Here is an 18170-nt window from a genome sequence, read left to right as displayed (position 1 = left end):
CTAGTATTATATTTATTCCAACAAATCTGCTATCAAAACCATTGGTATCATTATTAATTGATTGCACTTGAAATAAAAGTGACAAAGAACTCTAGGCACCATCAGTATTACATGCTATAACAAGTTGTAAAAGATACTCCAATTCAACTCCTGGCATATATATCTCCACCCAGAAGACATAAAGTCCAAAAGTATTTTATGAGATATTAGGGCACTGACAGAAGCTTAATAACCAACGTATAATTTTTCATATTACCTGAGAGTCTGAAGTCAAATATACTAAACCAGACCGGAGTAGAAGGTCTGGAAAAAGTCAATCTGACAACTATTATATCAGACACCCTATATGCAAAACCAGAATTAGATATTTGACTAGTCTAACCACAAACCTAGTAAGTGCCATATACAGCACCTAGGTGTGAACCCATTGTGAAACACTCCAATCCACCCCTAGCGCATGATACAAAATATAAACAAGCACCTATATATATAAAAAAGTGGGACCCCTCAGAGGTGCCCCTTATAACAGTATAACTAGGTTGCCAAATTGACCATTAGCCAATATTTACAATCCAGTTCCTATGTGTTTTTAAAGCACACACATACACATATTGATTTTATAACCATTGTTGAATAAAAGTTATGTTTTAAGTAAATCCTTTTTGAATAGAAACTTTTTGGTCCTGAATGTGAGTTTATCATTACTATTCACTCAAATCAGGGACGGGAGTGCTGCCTAAGTGCACTATTTCTAGTCTTGATCCCATCTCTTGGGCTCTAGACTCAATCCATAAGTTACAATTAAACCTAACACTATACTATCATTAAATTAATTAAATAAAATATCTACAATTACCTACAATTAAACCTAACACTACACTATCAATACATTAATTAAATACAATATCTACAAATAACTACAATGAAATAAACTAACTAAAGTACAAAAAATAAAAAAGAACTAAGTTACAAAAAATAAAAAAATATTTACAAACATAAGAAAAATATTACAACAATTTTAAACTAATTAGACCTACTCTAAGCCCCCTAATAAAATAACAAAGACCCCCAAAATAAAAAATGCCCTACCCTATTCTAAATTACTAAAGTTCAAAGCTCTTTTACCTTACCAGCCCTGAACAGGGCCTTTGTGGGGCATGCCCCAAGAAGTTCAGCTCTTTTGCCTGTAAAAAAAACATACAATACCCCCCCCAACATTACAACCCACCACCCACATACCCCTAATCTAACCCAAACCCCCCTTAAATAAACCTAACACTAAGCCCCTGAAGATCATCCTACCTTGTCTTCACCTCACCAGGTATCACCGATCCGTCCTGGCTCCAAAATCTTCATCCAACCCAAGCGGGGGCTGGCGATCCATCATCCGGTGGCTGAAGAGGTCCAGAAGAGGCTCCAAAGTCTTCATCCTATCCGGGAAGAAGAGTAGATCCGGACCGGCAACCATCATCTTCCAAGCGGCATCTTCTATCTTCATCCGATGAGGACCGGCTCCATCCTGAAGACCTCCGACGTGGACCCATCTTCATCCGGCGACGTCCAACTGAAGAATGAAGGTTCCTTTAAGGGACGTCATCCAAGATCAGCCAATCAGATTGAGCTCGCATTCTATTGGCTGATTGGAACAGCCAATAGAATGCGAGCTCAATCTGATTGGCTGATTGGATCAGCCAATCGGATTGAACTTGATTCTGATTGGCTGATTCCATCAGCCAATCAGAATATTCCTACCTTAATTCCGATTGGCTGATAGAATCCTATCAGCCAATCGGAATTCGAGGGACGCCATCTTGGATGACGTCCCTTAAAGGAACCTTCATTCTTCAGTTGGACGTCGCCGGATAAAGATGGGTCCGCGTCGGAGGTCTTCAGGATGGAGCCGGTCCTCATAGGATGAAGATAGAAAATGCCGCTTGGAAGATGATGGTTGCCGGTCCGGATCTACTCTTCTTCCCGGATAGGATGAAGACTTTGGAGCCTCTTCTGGACCTCTTCAGCCACCGGATGATGGATCGCCAGCCCCCGCTTGGGTTGGATGAAGATTTTGGAGCCAGGACGGATCGGTGATACCTGGTGAGGTGAAGACAAGGTAGGATGATCTTTAGGGGCTTAGTGTTAGGTTTATTTAAGGGGGGTTTGGGTTAGATTAGGGGTATGTGGGTGGTGGGTTGTAATGTTGGGGGGGGGGTATTGTATGTTTTTTTTACAGGCAAAAGAGCTGAACTTCTTGGGGCATGCCCCACAAAGGCCCTGTTCAGGGCTGGTAAGGTAAAAGAGCTTTGAACTTTAGTAATTTAGAATAGGGTAGGGCATTTTTTATTTTGGGGGTCTTTGTTATTTTATTAGGCGGCTTAGAGTAGGTGTAATTAGTTTAAAATTGTTGTAATATTTTTCTTGTTTGTAAATATTTTTTTATTTTTTGTAACTTAGTTCTTTTTTATTTTTTGTACTTTAGTTAGTTTATTTCATTGTAGTTATTTGTAGATATTGTATTTAATTAATGTATTGATAGTGTAGTGTTAGGTTTAATTGTAGGTATTTTATTTAATTAATTTAATGATAGTATATTGTTAGGTTTAATTGTAACTTTATTTTACAGGTAATTTTGTAATTATTTTAACTAGGCAACTATTAAATAGTTCTTAACTATTTAATAGCTATTGTACCTGGTTAAAATAATTACAAAGTTGCCTGTAAAATAAATATTAATCCTAAAATAGCTACAATGTAATTATAATTTATATTGTAGCTATATTAGGATTTATTTTACAGGTAAGTATTTAGCTTTAAATAGGAATAATTTATATAATAAGAGTTAATTAATTTCGTTAGATTAAAATTATATTTAATTTAGGGGGGTGTTAGTGTTAGGGTTAGACTTAGCTTTAGGGGTTAATCCATTTATTAGAATAGCGGTGAGCTCCGGTCGGCAGATTAGGGGTTAATGTTTGAAGTTAGGTGTCGGCGATGTTAGGGAGGGCAGATTAGGGGTTAATACTATTTATTATAGGGTTAGTGAGGCGGATTAGGGGTTAATAACTTTATTATAGTAGCGGTGCGGTCCGCTCGGCAGATTAGGGGTTAATAAGTGTAGGCAGGTGGAGGCGACGTTGTGGGGGGCAGATTAGGGGTTAATACATATAATATAGGGGTCGGCGGTGTTAGGGGCAGCAGATTAGGGGTACATAGCTATAATGTAGGTGGCGGCGCTTTGCAGTCGGCAGATTAGGGGTTAATTATTGTAGGTAGCTGGCGGCGACGTTGTGGGGGGCAGGTTAGGGGTTAATAAATATAATACAGGGATCGGCGGTGTTAGGGGCAGCAGATTAGGGGTACATAAGGATAACGTAGTTGGCGGTCGGCAGATTGGGGGTTAAAAAAAATTAATCGAGTTGCGGCGATGTGGGGGGACCTCGGTTTAGGGGTACATAGGTAGTTTATGGGTGTTAGTGTACTTTAGAGTACAGTAGTTAAGAGCTTTATAAACCGGCGTTAGCCCAGAAAGCTCTTAACTACTGACTTTTTTCCTGCGGCTGGAGTTTTGTCGTTAGATGTCTAACGCTCACTTCAGACACGACTCTAAATACCGGAGTTAGAAAAATCCCATTGAAAAGATAGGATACGCAATTTACGTAAGGGGATCTGCGGTATGGAAAAGTCGCGGCTGAAAAGTGAGCGTTAGACCCTATTTTGAGTGACTCCAAATACCGGAGGTAGCCTAAAACCAGCGTTAGGAGCCTCTAACGCTGGTTTTCACGGCTACCGCCAAACTCCAAATGTAGGCCTATGACCCTTTATCCAATCTGCTTGGGACCGGAAAAGTTTAGGTTTCAGAATAGTTTGGATTTTAGAATATTCTTTAAAATGGGACAGTTTGGTTAGGGGATGGTACCAAGCGTAAACAACAATGTCTATGTCATTTAGACAATATGTACATGTCATTATACAGCTTATACATGCAAATAAAGGTAGTTTTATATAATTTTAATATTTTATATATATAGTACCCTCAGAAAGATATTACAGTACTGTAATCAGAAAGGTGATATTTGTTGTTTTAAATAAATATAGTCTATTATTTGTATTTTAAAACACAAAAAAAACAAACCAAAGACACAGGCAGGGAAGATTGTGACTTATGGGCAGGAAAAATAGTATTTTTATTTTATAAAAAAATATTAATTTGTATCACAATAAAATAGTCCTCATATTTTTTTAACTTTGTGTTCTCAGCATCTCTGTTCCAAGAATCATAAATAAATAAATAAAATAATGACATATTGTCTTCTTTTAAAGATCATGTTTATAGACGTTTTATGCATTTAATAGCTATACCTTTATTTCAAGGTGAAATTGTTTAGCTGAACATTTTAACTAATCTGTTATCTTTATTATGCACAGGAGTTCTAGAGTCTTTTAAACAAAACAATGAATGTCTTGAAGAAATTCAAAAATGCTTGGAGAATTACTTGGAATCTAAGAGAGTAATTTTTCCAAGGTCAGTACTTTTTTTCAAATGTGTAGCATTTTAACTAGCTGTTAATTTCTCTGTAGCAATCACATAATTATTTTACCAAGCTTCACTGCTTTATTATAGATTTGTATACATGTCCAAAAGCTCAGTTCATTTTTGACAGTCTCGATCTCAGTGCATATGCTGCCATTTCAGCACCCTATCCCTTACTGACCTCATACTTTTTTTAGTACTTTTCTTATTCACACACAGACAGACACACGCACACACATATACACAGACACACAAACACATACACACAAACACATACACATGCACACACATAGACATACACACACAAACACTCACACACATATACACTTTTATACACATGCACACACTTCACATGCACGCACATAGACATACCCTCACACACACACACACAGACACACACACACATACACATATATACAAATGCACACACAAAGAAATACGCACACACACACACACACACACAAAGAAATACGCACACACAGATACACACACATATACACATGCACGCACATTGACATAGCCACACACAAACACACGTACAGATATACACATATATACACATGCACGCACATAGACATACACTCACACACACACATATACACATGCACACATAAAGACATAGGCACACAGACAGACACACAGATATACACATATATACATATGCACGCACATAGACACACACACATATACAAATATATACATGCACGCACATAGACAAACACTCACACACACACAGACACACACATAAATATACAAATATATATACATGTATGCACATAGAACAAAAACTCACATACACATGCACACACAAAGACATACACATACACATATATACACATGCACACACAAAAACATACGCAGACACACACACTTATACACATACAGTATATATACTTGCACACACATAGACATACACACACATATGCACATATATACACATGCATGCATGTAGACATACACTCACACACACACAGACACACACACACATATACACATGCACGCACATTGACATAGCCACACACAAACACACGTACAGATATACACATATATACACATGCACGCACATAGACATACACTCACACATATACACATGCACACATAAAGACATAGGCACACAGACAGACACACAGATATACACATATATACATATGCATGCACATAGACACACACACATATACAAATATATACATGCACGCACATAGACAAACACTCACACACACACAGACACACACATAAATATACAAATATATATACATGTATGGACATAGAACAAAAACTCACATACACATGCACACACAAAGACATACACATACACATATATACACATGCACACACAAAAACATACGCAGACACACACACTTATACACATACAGTATATATACTTGCACGCACATAGACATACACACACATATGCACATATATACACATGCATGCATGTAGACATACACTCACACACACACATATACACATATATACACATGCACGCACATAGACATTACCACAAATATTTATATATATGCACGCACATAGACATACACTCTCACACACAGACACACACATATACAGGGAGTGCAGAATTATTAGGCAAATGAGTATTTTGACCACATCATCCTCTTTATGCATGTTGTCTTACTCCAAGCTGTATAGGCTCGAAAGCCTACTACCAATTAAGCATATTAGGTGATGTGCATCTCTGTAATGAGAAGGGGTGTGGTCTAATGACATCAACACCCTATATCAGGTGTGCATAATTATTAGGCAACTTCCTTTCCTTTGGCAAAATGGGTCAAAAGAAGGACTTGACAGGCTCAGAAAAGTCAAAAATAGTGAGATATCTTGCAGAGGGATGCAGCACTCTTAAAATTGCAAAGCTTCTGAAGCGTGATCATCGAACAATCAAGCGTTTCATTCAAAATAGTCAACAGGGTCGCAAGAAGCGTGTGGAAAAACCAAGGCGCAAAATAACTGCCCATGAACTGAGAAAAGTCAAGCGTGCAGCTGCCAAGATGCCACTTGCCACCAGTTTGGCCATATTTCAGAGCTGCAACATCACTGGAGTGCCCAAAAGCACAAGGTGTGCAATACTCAGAGACATGGCCAAGGTAAGAAAGGCTGAAAGACTACCACCACTGAACGAGACACACAAGCTGAAACGTCAAGACTGGGCCAAGAAATATCTCAAGACTGATTTTTCTAAGGTTTTATGGACTGATGAAATGAGAGTGAGTCTTGATGGGCCAGATGGATGGGCCCGTGGCTGGATTGGTAAAGGGCAGAGAGCTCCAGTCCGACTCAGACGCCAGCAAGGTGGAGGTGGAGTACTGGTTTGGGCTGGTATCATCAAAGATGAGCTTGTGGGGCCTTTTCGGGTTGAGGATGGAGTCAAGCTCAACTCCCAGTCCTACTGCCAGTTTCTGGAAGACACCTTCTTCAAGCAGTGGTACAGGAAGAAGTCTGCATCCTTCAAGAAAAACATGATTTTCATGCAGGACAATGCTCCATCACACGCGTCCAAGTACTCCACAGCGTGGCTGGCAAGAAAGGGTATAAAAGAAGAAAATCTAATGACATGGCCTCCTTGTTCACCTGATCTGAACCCCATTGAGAACCTGTGGTCCATCATCAAATGTGAGATTTACAAGGAGGGAAAACAGTACACCTCTCTGAACAGTGTCTGGGAGGCTGTGGTTGCTGCTGCATGCAATGTTGATGGTGAACAGATCAAAACACTGACAGAATCCATGGATGGCAGGCTTTTGAGTGTCCTTGCAAAGAAAGGTGGCTATATTGGTCACTGATTTGTTTTTGTTTTGTTTTTGAATGTCAGAAATGTATATTTGTAAATGTTAAGATGTTATATTGGTTTCACTGGTAAAAATAAATAATTGAAATGGGTATATATTTGTTTTTTGTTAAGTTGCCTAATAATTATGCACAGTAATAGTCACCTGCACACACAGATATCCCCCTAAAATAACTATAACTAAAAACAAACTAAAAACTACTTCCAAAACTATTCAGCTTTGATATTAATGAGTTTTTTGGGTTCATTGAGAACATGGTTGTTGTTCAATAATAAAAATTAATCCTCAAAAATACAACTTGCCTAATAATTCTGCGCTCCCTGTATACACATATATACACATACACACAAAGACATAGACGCACATATACACATATAGTATATACACATGAACGCACATAAACATACACACACATATATACACACTCATTATCATGCATTCATATTACATAAAAGTATGTCTGTATATGTGTTTGTATGTGCTAATACAACAGTTTACATTTAGTTTCAGCTCTAATTTAATGGAAATGTTAAACTTAAAGGGAAATTAATTTCAAAATGTAATACCCCATAAATTGGTGTATTATGCATAGTAAAAAAACAAATACATTTAAATGTAATTTAAATCTGAAAATTGTAGTTGTTTGACTTCCTCCAGTGAGACTGCATTCTGTGCATTCTGTGAAATTCAGAGCCTAGCAAGAGAGTGTTACATGCATGTGCATAACGTATAGATCTTTTGCAATGCAGTGATTTCTGATGCATATATAAAGAAATGACTTTAACGACCTATTGCATGAAAGGGCAATAAAAAAAAAAATACTTCAAAACCATATCCATGATTTCTTCATTTTACAATAGTAAATTAAAAAAAAAGAAAATAATTATATATATATATATATATATATATAATTAGAAATAAATGGCACTCTCTGGATTTAAAGTGAACCAAAGTGTCCCTTTATTCAAACAGCGTTATTTGTAATGTGATGTATGTAGATTTGACACCCTGGTATATTTGTCTCTAAAAGTAAAATTTTTGGTGTCTATATATATATATATATAAATATATATATTTTTTGCTAGTTCTGCTATTTATCATTGTTGCTGCCAAAATGATTCTGTCTATTAAATATGCTTCATAATAAGTAAATATCTTTGCAAGTTTTGGTCATTATGTAAAAAAATTTAGCAAATGATTATACCAGCAAATGTGACCTTCAATAAATCTATGACCTTTAACATACCTGCTCCACATCTCCTGCGCATGATAAGTCCATCAGTAGTTTTTTACGTTTCCTAATGCTCTTGTATAGAAAAGTAAGCAATTAATGACAGACACAGAGTAAATGTATTCACAAGCAAACTTACAAATGTATTTGCTTTTGAGGGGACATTGTATTCTAATATTTTCTCCCCTTAAATGTGTTCCCAATGGTCCATTTTACCTGGTCCATTTTACCTGCTGGAGTGTATTTAATTGTTTGCAAGCAGCTACTTTACCTTTATTTGTTATTTGAATTAAAATGTTTTGCCTATTCTATCCTCACCTACCCTGAAAATATGAGTAATTTTTTTTTTTTCTCTGTAGAAAAGCTATATAAATAAGAGACAATAGGGCTGATTTATCATATTTCTGTCTGACATGATCCGCTCAGCGGATCATGTCGGACAGACATCGCTGAATGCCAACAGCATACGCTGTCTGCATTTAGCATTGCACAAGCACTTCTGGTGAACTGCTTGAGCAATGCCGCCCCCTTGCGTATGCAATGCTGCTAGCAGGGGGTGTCAATCAACCCGATCGTAAATGATCGGATTGATTGCTGTCCGGCGCTCAAAGGCGGCAGACCAGTTAAGGAGCAGCAGTCTTAACACTGCTGCTTCTTTACTGCTGTTTCCGCCGAGCCTGAGGCTTATGCGAAAACAGATGTATTAGGCACCATACGGTGCTTATTAATTCGGCCCCAAAATCACTGATTAATCTCCCAGTGGCGGGGAGGGTATAAGGTAGAGAGATATTTTGTATGTGAAATAGCTGCTTGTGCTTTTTCAACCCCCTTCATTATTAGTATTTCAATACTAACATAAATAACATTAGCAGCTCTGCTTTACTTTCAAGCTCTGCCCGTTGTTATGGACATGTCCTAAGTGACAGTTTTAATAAAAAACAAAACTATTTCAAATACAGAAATAAACATAAAGTTACAATATCCCATACAGTTAAAGAGAAATCAATTTTATAGTACAGTTCACATTTAAGCCCTGAAGAAAAATGAGGTGTGAATAGCTTCATAAATTTAGAACATTTCAGTATAAGTTCTTATACAGGCTGGGACTAGAACCTGTGATGTTATGTACAACAGCATGATTCTCTATTCATTTTACTGTTTGGACTTATATACCCTGTTTTAACATTGAAGCCTTTGAGAGCTAGTCTTTTTAACCCTTTCCCGACGGAGCTAATCCGTCTACAACAAAGTTCGGATGTAAACAAATTGAAATCACGTGATCGTTCATGCAACCGCGTGATTTCAATGATGGGATCGGGTCACAGGGGAGTGCCTATGACGCTAGGCACACCCTCCAGCCTGTGATCCCATTTACCAATCCTCTATAGCTTCAGGACAGCCAAAGGCTAGGACGTTCCATGCTGTCCTAGTCCCAGCTGGGTTAGGATGACATGGAATGCTTGGAACACAATTTTCAGGGGTATTTTACAGCAAAAGCAACAACAAGAAATAATGACTGTTTATTTCAATGTTTTATTATCATTAATTAAGATAATTAATGAAGGCAGGTTTAATGTTTTTTTACAAAGGTTATCCATGGACTGTAACTGTATTGCTTGTTTAATAAAGATTTACAAATTTATTTTAATTTGTTTAATCAGTTTACTTCAATCTTGTATTTCCATGGAATTATTTTATGCTCACTGTTTCTTTCTCATGAATTTCCACAGAATTGCAGCCTCACTCTTTATTTAACCTTAATATTTATTTAGCATCACTATTTATTTATACATTTCCTTTAATGACTTAATCTCTTGTGGAATTAATCTCTGTTTACAAGGACAAAATGACCTTGTGTATTATTTTAAAGTTATTTTTGTACATTTGTACTTTTTTTTTATTTTTCATCCAAACAACAAACCCAGGACTAAAATACAATATAGTTTTTTAGTGTTTAATAGATAGGAACATATTAAATCTACACTTTACTTTTGTACCCTTGATAACTTCTTAAACCATAAAATGCAATAAGGTTGTGTATTTGTTCTTTCTAATTTTTCTTTCTTGCTGACACAGATTTTATTTTCTATCAAACGATGAACTTCTGGAAATCCTTGCCCAGACACGCAACCCCCAAGCTGTTCAGCCTCATTTGAGAAAATGTTTTGATTCTATTTCCAAACTTGAGTTTGCTGTTTCATCCCCTGAGGGAGGGCAGGAGGTCTTTACGAACGACATTTTAGCAATGCTGTCACCTGAAGGAGAAAGGGTAGCTATTTTTGTTATTTGACTGTTTTCTTTACACCTAGATGTTAAAGGGACATTAATGTCAATGTGTTTTTTTTGTGTGTGCATAGAATATATATGCAATTAAAAGGATATAAAACCCCACATTTTTATTTCATAATTATAATAGAGCATGTAATTTTAAACAACTTTCCAATATACGTCTATTATCAAATTTTCTTAGTATCCTTTGTTAAAAAGCTGGAAGGTAAGTGTGCATGTGTCTGCAGTACAATATGACAGAAGTTTTGCAAGAATGTTATACATTAGCAAGAACACTAGATGGAAATATTTTTTCCTTTCATGTAGTGCTCCAAACGTGCACACTACCTATCTAGATATCACTTCAACAACAAAACAAATCAAAACATGAGAACAAAGCAAATTTGATAAATTGGAAACTTTTTTTTTAAATTGGATGCTCTGTCTGTGAAAATTTTTGGGTTTCGTGTCTCTTTAAAAACTTGATTGACATTTTCATACTAAAATATTTTAACAGTCATGTTATAAACAATATTTGCAATAATAAATATAGCAGATCAGACCAAAAATAAACCCTTATAAAAATATGATTGACGTCATGTTCCAGGTCTCCTTTGCTGTGGCCAGTTGAAGGCTGCTGTGAGGTGAAATATAAGACTTGTAGAATTGTCCTATACATAGACAATCTCTTCTTGGACAAAATATTTTTTTAACATTAAAGAGACATTTAAGGCATTTTTATATGTGCATATAAGATATCAGCAATTAAGCACAGCACTGCAATTGACAGTATTTTTTTTAACATGGTTGATGAGGTTTAGGAAATCAAGAATAGCTTGGGGATTCCCCTCATGAAAAACCTGACGTGATTCATGTTCCTGGTTTTCTTTAGTGTGAACAGTTAGGTACACATGTAAATTAGCTTGTTTTCAATGTAACAAATCACTGTGTAGAATGTTGAAGGCTTATGCATATTTCACTTTACTGAAATTTGATGGAAGTACTCCTGCCTCTCTGTGGCAAGTGAAACAAGCATAGTTTTAGAGGTATTTTGAAGCCAAAGCATGCAAAATAAAAAGTTAATGTATATTGTAGTGTTGGTTTACTTTCTTGTATAATGAAATAAATTTGCAATCTAGTTTCATTTTTGTATTTTGTCCTATTTTCATGTAAATTAGATCTGAAATTTGAATTTTTTTTTAATTTTCAAAACATGAGTGGCTTTATCAGATGACAATTTCTAAGCAATGTACTTTATACTAACTATATGACAGTAACTAGCTTTGTTGTCTGTGAAATAAAGTCCAGATTGGCTCCTCTAAATAAGTCACATGGTGCAGTTCGGCTATTGAAAAATAAAATAATTGCATTGAAAGGAATTTAATTTACTTATTGACTCTTTAATACCTGGTTTTCAAAAAAGATAAAAAAGAAAGATGTATGTTGGACACTGCGGGAGTGCAAAACCTAACCGATAATATAAGCGCAAATAGCTTGACTATCCTTTTTGTTGTTGTCATTTAAAGTTTAGGGCACCCTATACATGGATTGGATGCCTTAAAATACTGTGATCAAACATTTTAACCAACAACTTGTAATACCCGACAGTTACTGTATGTGTGAGACTATGCACAATATAATGTTCCCTTACAGATTTTTGGGGGACATCATTTAGTATGTTTTCTCTGGATTATGCATAAGTATGACTCATATTTTTTCTTGGTGGTGCTCTTTTAGGTTAGCTTGGGCAAAGGACTGAAGGCACGAGGCAATGTGGAAGACTGGCTGGGCAAGGTAGAAGAAGCAATGTTCACGTCTCTTAGACGCCTAAGCAAAGCTGCTATTGCTGACTATAAAAAGAAAACCAGAGTGGAATGGGTTGTTGCAGGGCATCCTTCTCAGGTAATCTACCTTTTTGCTTTCTATTATTGGGATTGGTTACAATCTATTGTTTGAGGGCTATGAGTACGGCACCAATGCTGAAACGCGTAAGCCTTGTTTACAGCTGATAGGGCTGTTCTGATACACCATTGAACCTATTTTTAATGCAGCCAATAAAGTCTGTTTTAAGCTGACTACTCTTCTGCACTATCGTTCTTTTTGATTAGCATATTAATGACTACCAGTCAGCCATTTTCATTGTTCATGAGCAGTACTTTTTTTTTTTATTACCCTCTGGGTGAAAATTTGGTCCTATGCGTAACATATACCAGTCCTGTTTTTTTTTTACCACATTCCAAATTCTTAATACTTAACACATTTAGGTGGGGCATTTTTCACTTAGCAAATTCGAAGGACTTTATAAACCCAGTACAACACCTTTTCGGCTTATTACAGTGTACCCCAAAAGTTTTCTAATGCAAGATTTTTTGTTGTGCATGGGCAAAACACACTGAAATTGCCAGCTGCAATATTGAATGATGTTAGAAGGCAGATAAAACAGATAAAACAATACTTCCTGCTCAGTCCATTAACCCCTAGACGCTGTTAAGGAAAGTCCTACCTTTTTTGGCGTCCTGCACCCTCCTACTTTGAGGCAATGAAAAAACGTAGGCAGTCCCCCATGATCCTATTGGGGCATTGAAATCACGTGATCACATCGATGATCATGTGATTTCCTTTTTCAAGCAAGTGTTTACATGGGACATTTGTTGTGATTTTCAGTACTTGCCCCTGGCATAAAGATGTTTAAGTTAAACAAAATGAATACAACTAATAATAAGCAATTTTACGCTAATATAAATGAGTGAAATTGATAACCCTACACACCTGGGGGCCTATTTATCAAGCTCCGTATGGAGCCTGATGCCCTGTGTTTCTGACGAGCCTTCAGGCTCACCAGAAACACCAAGTTATGAAGCAGCTCCATAACTTGTCCACCTGTTCAAAGGCAGCGGACACCCACTGCTAGCGACTAGCGGCCGCGGATCTGCAGGGGGCGGCATTGCACCAGCAGTTCCCCAGATGATCGGATCATGTCGTACAGACATTTGATAAATAGGCCGCATGTCCACTATACCAATAATGTATCTTTATGGTTTTGTAACATTGCAGGTTAACTTCACACAATAATAATGTATCCATTGAATGAACATACAGGCCTTTTTTACCTGTGATGTAATAGCTAAACCTGTAAACTCACCATTTTTTTTTTAATTACGAGGTTCAATTACAAGATCAACAATGACGATTGTGTGTTGTTTTCAAAAGGTAACAGTTTTGAGCTTCAGGGCTATTAAAGGCAGATGCATTATCTGCTGAGAGCAAGTCCAAGAGAGTGATCAGCCCCATTGTGTTAATCTAAAAGTATTTAGGCCTAGAGTCGAAGTATAGTACAAAATCATTAGTGCTATTGTGCGTTAACGTCACTAGAGCACAATCAATAGCGCTTCTACATTTGAGCTCATATTACAAGTCGCTAGTTATTTTTTAGCGCTCAAGCGATAGTCTAGGGCCTGTTAACATCTGCATGTCGGATACCTCAGTTATAATAGACATCTATTGAGGAGTGCAGTAAAATTCATGTCAGATATACCTCAAGCTAAGCTGATGGTGCATAAGTAGGGGAGTACTTTATGTGGTTTAGTGCTATGCTATTAATAATAATAATAATAATAATAGTTTACTTTAAGTCTTAGAAAGCTCTCAAGCACAACTCTTAAAGGGACAGTGTACACCAATTTACAGTACATATAACTGCATGTAATAGACACTACTATAAAGAAGATACTGGTATAAAAATCCAGTTAAAACCTTTTAAAAACCTACTTAGAAGCTCCCAGTTTAGCACTGTTGATGAGGTTAGACTGGGACACCCAGTGAAAGGGGCTGGGAAAACAAGAAGAGCAGACACTCTCCCCTCCCCCCTTCCCTGCATATGAAAATACATATAACATAAACAGGAGCCAGCAGTAGTCTGTAAACGCATGTATACATCTGACACTGGGGTTTGGTTAGGAGTCTGAAAATCAGCATAATGTTATTAAAAAATAAGCAATACATTTTTGCAAAAACACTACCATTTGGGCTATATAAATGGATCATCTACAAAACATTTATGCAAAGAAAAATCTACTGTACATTGTCCCTTTAACTTGTAAAACATGCACTGAGCACGCTAATAGGGCTCCCTGCGCTATCCATTTAAAGTATAGGAAGCGCTAAAAATGTTTTGACCACATAAAGAGGCTTTGGTTAAAATATTTAGGAATCCACTTCTAATACCAGATTCTTTGTGTGAGGTTGTGCAAAAGATAACGCACCCTGCGCTATAAATTGTGCTCCATTTGTGTTCTAGGCCATAATGATTACAGCAAATTAGCTTCCCTGTAAGTTTCACTTTATTGTTACCTACAAATGATAATAACTAGGGATATTTACCACATCAGGGTAGTTTCCTGTACCCCTTTGTTTAGTCTCAGTCACCTAATATCTTTGTGTTCCCATTTTAAGAATTTTCCACAGGCTTTTTATGTTTGCAACTAATAAATTAGGAACACTTTTTATTTCACTTATTTTGTAGGTTGTGTTGACAATTTCTCAGCTTATGTGGTGCAGAGATCTGACTCAGTGCCTTGAAGGGGAATCTAAAGACAACTTGAAAGCTGTGGCAGAGTTTGAAAAAATAAACTTTGAAGTAAGTTTCGTCTCTCTGAGGAATAAGTGAGCTTTCGATGATTTTCTTTGCTGTACTAGAATTGTTGTTAGCAGCAAGAATGGTCATATAAAAAAACAAAACATAATATATTTATTATTTACTGGTTATTGTAAAATCCTAATAATGCAGACACACGAGTTTTGTTAGTTGAGTAAAAAAATGACTTTTTTTTTCTCCCTATTTTTAACATTGAGTGGACTAGTAACATTTTTCCTCTGGACTAGAACCTTTTCTCCCCTGACTAGTAAACGATAGTGATTGTTTTCCAAACCCTGTTTTTTCTTTCATGAGTCAGATAGAGCAAGTAATTTTAAGCAACTTTCTCATTTACTCCTATGTTTTCAAAAATATTACAAATTATATAAAACTACCTTCAGGTTACACGTAAAAGCTGTATTATGACGTTATTATTGTCTAAATGGCATTAGATATTATTGATTACACTTGACCCCATATCCTCTTCAAGTTGTTCCATTTTACAGATGGAAATATTTTGAGGTCCCAAGCAGTTTGGATAAAGAGTTTTCTACCTGTAGTTTGTTTTTATGCTAATAAGGTATGTTACTATCCACCAATAGAACACTGGGAATTCCGTTCTTCAAGCAGAAAACAACTAGTCCGTAATGCCCATGTCCGTATTGTTGTATGTACTTCCCGATAGCTTCAAATCAATAATAATAGTACAAAATTCTAATTCAATATAAATTTATCTTTTTAAGCGGTTGAATTCTTTAGCTGCACTGGTTCGTGGACAACTACCAACATTGCACAGAAACATAATAACTGCTCTGATAACTATTGATGTACACGCAAGAGACATTGTCAGTGATCTTCTAAGAGACCAGGTAAGCAATGAAAATAGGCAACCTGCATTTATATTCATGGAATGCCAAGCTCTATTTTTAATTAAATAATGAATTAATTAGTTAATGTATTGTTTGTTTGTTTTTAGGTTGACAGTACTGACAGCTTTGAGTGGCAGCGACAATTACGTTATTATTGGGATACACAACTCGACAACTGCGTTGCGCGGATGGCGTTATCTCAATATACATATGCTTATGAATACCTTGGTGCGTGTCCTCGATTAGTGATAACGCCTCTTACTGTAAGTTTATTTGTCAGCATTTACATAGAAATAATATTTCTAAATTAATTTATTCCTTGTAGAGTCCAAACTTTTGGATAAATCAATTTATGAGTTATGATTTGACAATTGCAATAAAATAATACTTATAACCAGTTGCAATATTATATGTAATACCAAATGAAGTTGCAATACTGTTTTAGTTACTACCAAATACAATAATAATATACTTATTAGTTGATATAATATATATATTTTTGGTAACAACCTTAATCACAGAAGTACATACTCTCTTGTATTAAATAGCAATAGTTTTTATTGTGATTTTGTATCAACAAATCTCTATTGCAACATTGGACTTCACTATTATTTTCCCTCCTACAGACATTATAAAGACATTTGTTACAAACATAATTGATGATTTATATGTACTCAATGTAGGACAGCCCAAAAACACAGAATATATTATCGACTATTATTTCCCCATTTTTGATTTATTAATTTCTGATCAAATTTATATTTTAATGTTTAGTCTCTCGTTGATTGAGTTAGAGATCTCTTCTTTTTACATGAACTAATTAATCACTGAGGCCTAGATTTAGAGTTCGGCGGTAAAAGGGCTGTTAACGCTCCGCGGGCTTTTTTCTGGCCGCACCATAAATTTAACTCTGGTATCGAGAGTTAAAACAAATGCTGCGTTAGGCTCCAAAAAAGGAGCGTAGGGCATTTTTACCGCAAATGCAACTCTCGATACCAGAGTTGCTTACGGACGCGGCCGGCCTCAAAAACGTGCTCGTGCACGATTCTCCCATAGGAAACAATGGGGCTGTTTGAGCTGAAAAAAAACCTAACACCTGCAAAAAAGCAGCGTTCAGCTCCTAACGCAGCCCCATTGTTTCCTATGGGGAAACACTTCCTACGTCTGCACCTAACACTCTAACATGTACCCCGAGTCTAAACACCCCTAACCTTACACTTATTAACCCCTAATCTGCCGCCCCCCGCTATCGCTGACCCCTGCATTACACTTTTAACCCCTAATCTGCCGCTCCGTAAACCGCCGCCACCTACGTTATCCCTATGTACCCCAAATCTGCTGCCCTAACACCGCCGACCCCTATATTATATTTATTAACCCCTAATCTGCCCCCCACAACGTCGCCGACACCTACCTACACTTATTAACCCCTAATCTGCCGAGCGGACCTGAGCGCTACTATAATAAATGTATTAACCCCTAATCCGCCTCACTAACCCTATCATAAATAGTATTAACCCCTAATCTGCCCTCCCTAACATCGCCGACACCTACCTTCAATTATTAACCCCTAATCTGCCGACCGGAGCTCACCGCTATTCTAATAAATGTATTAACCCCTAAAGCTAAGTCTAACCCTAACACTAACACCCCCCTAAGTTAAATATAATTTTTATCTAACGAAATAAATTAACTCTTATTAAATAAATGATTCCTATTTAAAGCTAAATACTTACCTGTAAAATAAATCCTAATATAGCTACAATATAAATTACATTTATATTATAGCTATTTTAGGATTAATATTTATTTTACAGGCAACTTTGTAATTATTTTA

At 36.5% G+C, this 18170-nt stretch overlaps 1 protein-coding gene across 1 annotated transcript in view; it reads left to right on the top strand.

Annotated features, from left to right (window-relative positions):
* DNAH6 (dynein axonemal heavy chain 6) overlaps window positions 1–18170 on the top strand; it is a 482313-nt gene that overhangs the window by 88325 nt on the left and 375818 nt on the right. The window contains exons 22-27 of the mRNA XM_053703293.1: window positions 4423–4519; window positions 10640–10832; window positions 12569–12733; window positions 15354–15467; window positions 16208–16333; window positions 16441–16596. Of these exons, the coding sequence (XP_053559268.1) occupies window positions 4423–4519; window positions 10640–10832; window positions 12569–12733; window positions 15354–15467; window positions 16208–16333; window positions 16441–16596 (851 nt within the window). The remainder of the gene's footprint in view (window positions 1–4422; window positions 4520–10639; window positions 10833–12568; window positions 12734–15353; window positions 15468–16207; window positions 16334–16440; window positions 16597–18170) is intronic.

This window comes from Bombina bombina, chromosome 2, assembly GCF_027579735.1.
Source record: "Bombina bombina isolate aBomBom1 chromosome 2, aBomBom1.pri, whole genome shotgun sequence".
Classification (NCBI taxonomy): Eukaryota; Metazoa; Chordata; class Amphibia; order Anura; family Bombinatoridae; genus Bombina; species Bombina bombina.
This window is presented reverse-complemented; position numbering and strand designations above follow the sequence as displayed.